The sequence below is a fragment of the Neophocaena asiaeorientalis genome, unplaced genomic scaffold (assembly GCF_003031525.2).
Source record: "Neophocaena asiaeorientalis asiaeorientalis breed wild unplaced genomic scaffold, Neophocaena_asiaeorientalis_V1.1 scaffold629, whole genome shotgun sequence".
NCBI classification, from domain to species: Eukaryota; Metazoa; Chordata; class Mammalia; order Artiodactyla; family Phocoenidae; genus Neophocaena; species Neophocaena asiaeorientalis.
The window spans coordinates 5,262,831-5,272,707 of NW_020175468.1; the positions used below are offsets into that span (position 1 = coordinate 5,262,831).

A 9,877-nucleotide genomic window follows, 5' to 3' on the forward strand; every position below is an offset into this window, starting at 1 on the left:
GCTACAGTTGTGATTGCGACCCCACTTCCATCAGCCCGAACCTGGGCTTTATTTTTGGCTTTATTTATTTGCTCTCCAGCTAAGTCTTGGGTCCTATCTGTGTTTTTGAGTTCCCATTGTGGAGACTCAGAGAACTATTGACCCACAGACACATCAGCCACCATTTCCAAAATACCACCTGCAGGGAATTCCCTGGCAGTCCAGTGGTTAGGACTCCACACTTTCATTGCCGTGGGTTCGATCCCTGGTCGGGGAACTAAGATCCCGCAAGCCAAGCGGCAGGCCAAAAAAATCCAAAAAAAAAAGCAAAGCAAAACAAACCCAGAATACCACCTCTAGAAACACAAACATCCCAACACACACTCAAACTGGTTTCTGGGTCATACTGACCAGCCCGCAATGTAAGAAGTCCATTGTTTCGGAGTGTTTGTCTAGCTGCCCTCACGTGACTGTTAGCTGTGCAATTCTGTGGGCGTGTCTCACTGGCTGGAGGCCAGGCCAATGTCCCTGGAACTCTCCCTGAAGGCCCTTCCCAGGCCTCTACTTTCTAGGAAGACCCCAGCGCAGGTCTCAACGTCCTAACTCCTCTGTCAGCACCTACCCTGTCACCCCAATCCAGATCCCACCTGGGGGCAAGCCACACCGTCCCCCTCCCATCATCGAGGCGGGTCTGAGTTCTCCCCAGGTCGGCGGTGCAGCCTCCTCCAGTGCAGCCCCAGAACCCAGAAGGGAGGAACACTTGGGGAGCAGACCCAGTTGTACACACCATCCCCAAGACCCGCTTACCTCGAACTAGGACCACCTGCTCGGCGTGGCCCGTGCCCACGGCGTTGGTGACGGTGCAGATGAAGGTGGTGTTGAAGAGCCGGTCCACCGAGTGGACGATCAGCTTGGGGCCCTGGGCTACTGCTGAGGCTGGGAAGACGCCTGAAGTCCTGGGGGGTTTGGGGGTCACATGAGAAGGACAGCATGCTCCACGGGGAGTACAGGTCAGACAGCCCTCAGGAGCCAAGCTCTACGGACCCGAAACTTACTCCTTAACACCCCAAACTGTGATTCCCTCTTTCTGGAGGAATCACGGTATCCGGCCGCTGGAGCTCCTCTCTCACGGCACGGTAGTCCGGGCCCCCAGCCCCTCCTCCCTCAGCCCCAGGATCCAGACCCCGGCCCCTCCCCCCTCAGCCCCAGGATCCAGACCCCGGCCCCTCCTCCCTCAGCCCCAGGATCCAGACCCCGGCCCCTCCTCCCTCAGCCCCAGGATCCAGACCCCGGCCCCTCCTCCCTCAGCCCCAGGATCCAGACCCCGGCCCCTCCTCCCTCAGCCCCAGGATCCAGACCCCGGCCCCTCCTCCCTCAGCCCCAGGATCCAGACCCCGGCCCCTCCTCCCTCAGCCCCAGGATCCAGACCCCGGCCCCTCCTCCCTCAGCCCCAGGATCCAGACCCCGGCCCCTCCTCCCTCAGCCCCAGGATCCAGACCCCGGCCCCTCCTCCCTCAGCCCCAGGATCCAGACCCCGGCCCCTCCTCCCTCAGCCCCAGGATCCAGACCCCGGCCCCTCCTCCCTCAGCCCCAGGATCCAGACCCCGGCCCCTCCTCCCTCAGCCCCAGGATCCAGACCCCGGCCCCTCCTCCCTCAGCCCCAGGATCCAGACCCCGGCCCCTCCTCCCTCAGCCCCAGGATCCAGACCCCGGCCCCTCCTCCCTCAGCCCCAGGATCCAGACCCCGGCCCCTCCTCCCTCAGCCCCAGGATCCAGACCCCGGCCCCTCCTCCCTCAGCCCCAGGATCCAGACCCCGGCCCCTCCTCCCTCAGCCCCAGGATCCAGACCCCGGCCCCTCCTCCCTCAGCCCCAGGATCCAGACCCCGGCCCCTCCTCCCTCAGCCCCAGGATCCAGACCCCGGCCCCTCCTCCCTCAGCCCCAGGATCCAGACCCCGGCCCCTCCTCCCTCAGCCCCAGGATCCAGACCCCGGCCCCTCCTCCCTCAGCCCCAGGATCCAGACCCCGGCCCCTCCTCCCTCAGCCCCAGGATCCAGACCCCGGCCCCTCCTCCCTCAGCCCCAGGATCCAGACCCCGGCCCCTCCTCCCTCAGCCCCAGGATCCAGACCCCGGCCCCTCCTCCCTCAGCCCCAGGATCCAGACCCCGGCCCCTCCTCCCTCAGCCCCAGGATCCAGACCCCGGCCCCTCCTCCCTCAGCCCCAGGATCCAGACCCCGGCCCCTCCTCCCTCAGCCCCAGGATCCAGACCCCGGCCCCTCCTCCCTCAGCCCCAGGATCCAGACCCCGGCCCCTCCTCCCTCAGCCCCAGGATCCAGACCCCGGCCCCTCCTCCCTCAGCCCCAGGATCCAGACCCCGGCCCCTCCTCCCTCAGCCCCAGGATCCAGGCCCCCGGCCCCTCCCCCCTCAGACCCAGGAGTCTGGGTCCAAACAGGACTCACGTGCTCCAGTCGTAGCCTGTGGGCTCTGGTTTGCTGCGGACGTCACAGTTCAGGGAGGCCTCACTACGGCCGACATACCAGTTGTCATCATAGCCCGATATGGAGACCTCAGGGGGGTCTGGAGGAAATGGGGGGACTGGCTCAGTGACAGGGAGAATCCCAAAGGGGGTGATTGGTGAGCAGATAGATAAGAATCCTAAAGAAATGGGCTGGCGGGAGGTGGACCCATGGAAAATGCCTGGGGCGAATCAATCCGGGCTGCATAGACACTGTCCAGGGACACGGCTGAGGGTCATTTTGAGGAAGTTACTGTTCGTTGCAGGCAGCGCCCGGGACAGCCACTCTAGATAATGTGTGTCATTTCTGACATGCCCAGAGTAGGTAAGGGAGTTAGTTAACTGAAGGCATTGTCTGGGGAACTAGTATCGAAAATGCTGAGTTGGGGTATGGGGTATGATTGGACAGTGGCTGGAAAAGCTGCTAAAGTAACTGTTTCGCAGGGTCTGTGGGAAGAGTGCCAGGGGGAGCCTCTCTGGGTAATATTAGGCAGTGTTGGTGCAAGCAGCTTGGGGAAGAGCTAGCACAGAACATGTCAGAAGGGGTTGATATGGACAGCGTACAGCGGGGAATTCCTTGGCGGTCCAGTGGTTAGGACACGGCTCTTTCACTGCCGTGGTCCCGGGTTTAATCCACAGAGTGGCCAAAAAACAACAACAACAAAACACATATTTTGTTGATAGGGTCCAGAGGGGCCAATGTGATTACACTGGGGGGCAGAAGTAGGTGTAGAGGCCCCAGGAGAGTCAGTATAGACAGTGTCCGGGGAACCAATTTAGACAGTATGAATGGGGGTGTGTATGTAGACAATATTGGGTTGGGCAGTGTAGACAGAGTAGTGGATATAGACAGTGAGGGAGCAGTGTCAACTGGGGTCCACGAGAGCCAGAAGATGGCTGGGTGCAGTTGTGTGCTGGTAAACTGGCTCTCTGAAAAGGGAGGGGAAAAAAAAAATAGAATAGCCCTGATTTGAGGTGTTTGCCAATTTCCTTGGTGTAACTACTCCACACGGCTGATTGAAGCTACCGGTAAGAATTCACTGGATGTGGAATTGGGAAGAAATGTATAATACCGACCCTTGCAAACCCATTCTGATTTACCATTGACTGTGGCAGCAAGGTGAGAGCCTCGTGAAGCCAGTATAGACGATGAGGGGGCAGTGTGCAGATGTTGTCCCGGGGAGCCAGTGTAGACAATGGGCAGGAAGGCAGTGCAGAATTTGACCCAGAATGCCAATGTAGACAACACTCAGGGATAATGTATACGGTGCCCTAGAGAAGCCGGTGTAGACTGTATTGGGGGTGTGGTCATATCCTAATGCACTCACAGCGCACAGAGAGGGTCACAGGCAGCAGAACTGGCTCCTCAAAGCTCTCGTGCTCCACTTTGCAGGTGACCTTGACACCATCTGCTTGGCCCAAGGGTATCAAGGTGAAGCGGCTGGTGACGGTGACTGTACCAGGCAGGGGTCCTGACACCTGGCTCTCTCTGGCCTCCCCATCCAAGGGTGAGAGCCAGGAGACTCGGGCAGGTGGCCGGCCGCCCGTGGAGACACAGCGGGCCACGGGTACAGGATCCAGACTGAGTGTGACTTCTTGTGTTTCGGCATGGTTCTGGGGCTGGGCTGGGGAGAGGCACAGAGGGAAGCGTGGGTCACTCCACACCTACAGTCATTCAACAAACACCTCAGCAGCAGTGGAGCTGAGCAGTTAAGCCCCAACTGCCTGGGTTCAATTCCCAGCTTTGCTGCTTTGCTGCTGCATGGCTTTGGGCAAGTCATTTCCCAACTCTGTACCTCAGCTTCCTCTTTTGTAAAGTGGGGATAATAATAGTACCCACCACATAGGATTGTTGTACAGATTAAATAAATTGATATGTAAAGCACTTTGGACGGTACTTGACACCCACTGTGCTAAGTATTAGCCATTATATTTTCTGTTCTGCTCTGCTAGAAAAACAGACAATGTCCACAAGTCTGGAAGAGGCCGAGATTTTAAAAGGAAAGCCAAAGCAGAATAATGAGGTTCAAAGGTCCAGCTGAAAAGCCCTCCAACTTCTTTTCCTTTAATCACCATTAGATTGTGGTGCCTGAAGTGGGATAAAGGCAATGGAGCTTCCCAAAGCTGGAAATTTTTTGCCCTTTCCACTCATCCTCCTGGAAAACATGGAAAAATATTAGGCAGGGTAAACCTCCATGAGGAATAATAATGACAACCCACAGTTACTAATGTGTGCCCATAACCAGACACCTGAGTTCTCCACCAGGTGGAGAGATCCAGGAAGCATCTCTAGCTGCCTCCTGGATCTCTCCACCTGGATATGTCCTGAGCTTCTCAACATGGTACTGCCTTCCTCTCCTTTCCTATCCTTCCTGCATTCTTTCCTGACCGCCAAAGTCTGACGGCCCTGCTCACATCCTCCCTGATCACCCTCCCATCAGTCCTATGACAGCTCCAGGCACACCCACCCCATCCCTGCTCCCACCCACTGCCCGGTCTTAGCGACTTGCACTGCCTGGAGTGCTCTGGCCTCCCTTCTTGTCTTGTTCTTCCTCCTCCTCCAGATCCCAGCCTCACTTCCTCAAGGAAACTTCCCTGACATCTGACTCCCCAAGAAAGCAGAGGCTTCGCTGTTCTGTTCTGCACTTTTGTAGGCACCTGGCGCATGGTAGGCGCTCTCTATGCATCTCTTGAATAGAACAAATGATTGCAGAAGAGAGACCTTTGTGAGGGATGAGCGGGGAGAACAGCTGTGCTTTTTGTGAAACAACTGTGGTTTTGGGACTCCTTGGGAAAGGAAGTGTGTACTGAGGGACAGTACAGGGTACACTTCCCCAACTCCCTGGGGCTGAGGGGGGGGACTTAAGTGTCCAGAGTGACGTGGCTTCTGTGGAGTTGCCGGGGGACGATGGGATCCCAGGGGATTGCCTAGATTTAGCAAGAAATAGCATCTTCAAAAAGACGCCTTCCCTAGGTCTTCCCCATTTCGCTAAGCGGTTGTGCGGGTCACCTTCCTGCTGGACCAGAGGGCTGGGAGTTCTTGATTCTCCTCCTCCCTTAATTCACGGACAAGCACCTTCTATCTCTTCAAAGTGTGATTATTTCCACTTCTCTTTTTATTCCCCTCCCCTCCCCTCCTGCTTCTTCCCCCTTCCAAGCCAATGCCTCCTCTCACCTGGTCTCCTTGCTTCCCTCTACCTTTGTCTACCCTTCTGATGGGCCCACACACAGCAGCCAGTCATTTTTTCAAGCAATTTCCAGAGCCTGGTCAGGGTGCTCTTATGATTTGAAACCCTCTGACGGCTCCAAGTAATATTTCAGATAAAGGGGATTCCCTGGTGGTCCAGTGGTTAGGACTCCAAGCTTTCACTGCCGAAGGTAGGGGTTCAATCCCTGGTCGGGGAACTAAGATCCTGGAAGCTGAGCGGCGTAGCAAAAAAAAAAAAAAAAATTCAGATGAAGTCGAGCCACCTGGCCTCTGTCTATGAGGCCCATGCAATCGTCATGACCCTGTCGGTTTTCTTGCCTTGCTGAGGGTCACTCAAGCCCTTGCCACCAACCCCACCAGCCTCCTTTCTAGAACATGCCAAGCTGGCTCTCATGTCCCAGCGTATGCATAGGCTGTTCCCTCTGCTTGTGCATTCATTCCTCTGCCCGTGGACGTGTCCCTGAGGGTGGCTTCTGCTTACACTTTGGGACTCGACGAAGAGGCTTTTGCTGACCATTCTATCTAAATGAGTCCACTGGGGCCCTCACTCTGAGTATTGCAACATCCTGGTGTTTCCTTTGTTTGCCAAATTGATTGTTCTCTGGCTTTACCTCTAAAATATTTCCATAATCCAATCTCTTCTCATCACCCCCACTGCCTCCATCTTGGTCTAGATGCCATCACCACCCACCTGGACATATGCCGTCACCTCCTTAGTGGTCTCCCAGCCTCCACCCTCACCAACCACATAGCCAGAAGGAGCCTGTGAAAACCCAAGCCAGATCACATCCCTCTTCTGTTCAGAATTTCCTGTAGCTCTTGTTCTCTCAAGGCAAAAGCCAAAATCTTCACGTGGTCCATGAGGCTGTGATCTGTGCTTCCCCATCACTTCCTTGACCTTGCCTCCTTCTACTTTCCTCCATTTATGCATCTCCAGCCACACTGACTTCCTTGCTCTTCCTCAGACATTCCAGGTGTGCCTATGCCTCAGGGCCTTTGCACTTGCTATTCCCACTGCCTGAAACTCTCTTCCCTAGACCTGCAGGGCTCCCTCACCTCCTAGTTTGGGTTAGCACCAGACCACCCTCGCTTACAATTGTAACCTGCTCCCCTCCAACTTCTGAAGCACCTATAACCACCTGACTCACTCTTATTTTTCTTATGTATGTTATCTACTCCTTTGTTTGGAGTATAAGCTCCAGGAGGGCAGGGAGTGCTGTCTTCCTCACTGCTTTATCCCTAGAGCCTAGCATAGTGCCTGGCACAGAGTAGGTACTCAATTTGCTGAACACTTGTTGCCGGCTGTCTCTCCAACTTGCAGAACAGCGTGTGGCAAAGAGTAGGTGCTTAATGAATAGTTGCCCATTGGCTGAAGATCACGGACAAGGTCGATATCACAGCTAAAGAGGAGAAACAGACCGCTGAGGGACTCTCGTGCATTGCATCCCCGACCCTCCCACTTCGTTGCAGCCCTGCCCCCAACCCTGCTCACCTATGACTCTGAGCCAGGTCACTCCCCGACTGGTGCCCCGGGGGAAGGTGGCAAACTCGCAGGTGTAGTTGCCCTCGTCCTCCACCGTCAGCCCCCGGAGGGCCAGTGTGGCGTCCCGCACCTCCAGCTCTGTGCCTTGCCCGGCCCCGGTGCTCTGCCCGGCATTGACGAAGGACAGCCTCTCCTTGCCAGGCTTCGGGCTGGGGAAGCTGGGACCATACTGGGGGTGGAAGATGGCCACGTTCTGGTTACCCTCAGGCGCGTCCAAGCGCAGCCACGTCACCTGTGACACTCGGATTTCAGGCGCTGGGGGCAGCAGGTGGCACGGCAACTCTACGGTGTCCCCCAGGTGGCCCCGCACCTCGGCTGCGGCCCGAACTCGCACATCCTGGGCTCCTGCGGAGAGAGGAGAGAGAGAGGTCGGGTCAGTGAAGGGCCCAGACACCTCCGGGCCAGGCCGGGCCATCACTGTGGGGCCGCCCCCCGAAATGCAGACCCGCAATGCAATGCAGGAATCTTTATGAAATCCCAATTCCCAAAAGGCCAGCCAGAAAGACAGTTTGAGGAAAACTAGGGACATTTGTGTCCAGGCTAGATGACATATGATTATGGAATTACCATTCATGATCTTAGGTGTGATGATTAAATTGTGATTATGTAGTATTCCTTTAAAATTAAAAAAAATTTTTTTTTAATTTAATTTAATTTTATGCCGCGCCGCATAGCTTGCGGTATCTTATTTCCCCCACCAGGGATTGAACCCAGGCCATGGCAGTGAAAGCCTGGAGTCCTAACCACTGGACCGCCAGGGAATTCCCTATTTTATTTTTATTTTATTGAAGTATAGTTGATTTACAATGTGTTAGTTTCAGGTGTACAGCACAGTGATTCAGTTTATATATATATATCAATACATATATGTGTATTGTATATTCTTTTTCAGATTCTTTTCCTTTATAGGTTTTACAAAATATTGAGTATAGTTCCCTGTGCTATACAATAGGTCCTTGCTGGTTATCTATTTTATGTAGTATTCCTTTTTCTTAGAAGATAAATGGCGGATGGGACTTCCCTGGCGGTCCAGTGGTTAGGACTCTGCGATCTCACTGCCGAGGGCCTGGGTTCAGTCCCTAGTCGGGGAACTAAGATCCCACCTGCTGCGCGGAGAAGAAGAAGGAGAAGGAGAAGGAGAAGGAGAAGGAGAAGGAGAAGGAGATGATAAGGGGTGGAAATGTCATATCTGTAAGGTACTCTCAAATGATTCATCAAAAACAACAACAACAAAAACGATAAAGTGACGAAGTCAAACGTGGCAAAATGTGACCCTTTGTCAAGTCTAGGGGCAGAGGATGAGGCTGCTGGGTCATTCTTCCAACTTACACATGTGTGTTTGAAACTTTTCATTATCAAATGTTTGGAGGGAGAAAAGAATCCTCCCAAAATAACAAAAACCTGAATCTATCCCAAAAGAAATTAAAAAAAAATTCAAAGTGTGAGGATAGATTTCATTTTTTTTCCTACATAGGAATAATACTTTCTCTCACCTTTCTATAAAACCTACAGCCCTCTGTGCCTTTTTTTTTTTTTTTTTATTTTTTATTTTTTTTTTGGCTGCATTGGGTCTTCACTGCTGTATGCGGGCTTCTCATTGCTGTGGCTTCTCTTGTTGCAGAGCACGGGCTCTAGGCGCGCGGGCTTCAGTAGTTGCAGCACGCGGGCTCAGTAGTTGCTGTGCCTATTTTTTTGAAAACAGCCTTGCTGAGATATAATTCCCACTCACCCATTAAAAATGTACAATTCAGGGACTTCCCTGGTGGTCCAGTGGGTAAGACTCCGTGCTCCTAATGCAGGGGGCCTGGGTTTGATCCCTGGTCAGGGAACTAGATCCCGCACGCATGCCGCAACTAAGAAGTCCACGTGCCGCAGCTAAGACCTGGCGCAACCAAAATAAGTAAGTAAGTATGTAAATAAATAAATGTCTGTATCTTATGTATCTATTTTTTAAAGTTAGACTAATAAATAAATAAAGTACGACTCAATGGCTTTTCATATATTCACAAGAGTTGTGCAACCATCGCCATAATCAAGTTAGGACATTTTTATAATCCCCCAAAGAAACCCCTGTACCCATTAAACAGTCCCTCCCATTTCCCCTCCTCCCACCCCCTAGCAATCACTAGTCTATTTTCTGTCTCTGTAGATTCTCTTCTTCTGGACATTTTGCATAAATCAAATCATACAACATGTGGCCTTTTGTGTCTGGTTTCTTTCACTTGGCATAATGTCTTCAAGGTGTACCCACTCTGTAACATGGATCAGTGCCTTTTTCCTTTTTATGGCTCAGTAACATTCCATTGTATGGACTGACCATATTGTGTTTATCCGTTCATCAGTTAATGGACATTTGAGTTGTTTTCACCTTTTGGCAATTATGAATAAAGCTGCTGTGAGCGTTTGCGTACCAGTTTTTGTCTGAACGTATGGCTTTTACTTCTCAGCTTATCTTTTGTTTTCTGATTGTTAATAAAAACTGGAATAAAGGGGACTTCCCTGGGGTTCCGGTGGTTAAGACTCTGCGCCTCCACTGCAGTGGATACGGGTTCGATTCCTGGTCAGGGAACTAAGATCCCGCATGCCGCGCGGCGTGACCAAAAAAAAAAAAAAAAAAAACCGGGGGCTTCC

The 9,877-nt window shown here is 53.3% G+C and overlaps 1 protein-coding gene across 3 annotated transcripts in view; it reads right to left on the reverse strand.

The window, feature by feature from the left end:
• Positions 1–9,877, reverse strand: part of NECTIN2 (nectin cell adhesion molecule 2) — a 30,142-nt gene that overhangs the window by 9,869 nt on the left and 10,396 nt on the right. For all 3 annotated transcript variants that reach the window (XM_024768797.1, XM_024768799.1, XM_024768798.1), the window contains exons 2-5: positions 7,196–7,591; positions 3,824–4,120; positions 2,440–2,557; positions 787–935 (exon numbers count right to left, since the gene is read on the reverse strand). In XM_024768797.1, coding sequence (XP_024624565.1) covers positions 787–935; positions 2,440–2,557; positions 3,824–4,120; positions 7,196–7,591 — 960 coding nt within the window. The remainder of the gene's footprint in view (positions 1–786; positions 936–2,439; positions 2,558–3,823; positions 4,121–7,195; positions 7,592–9,877) is intronic.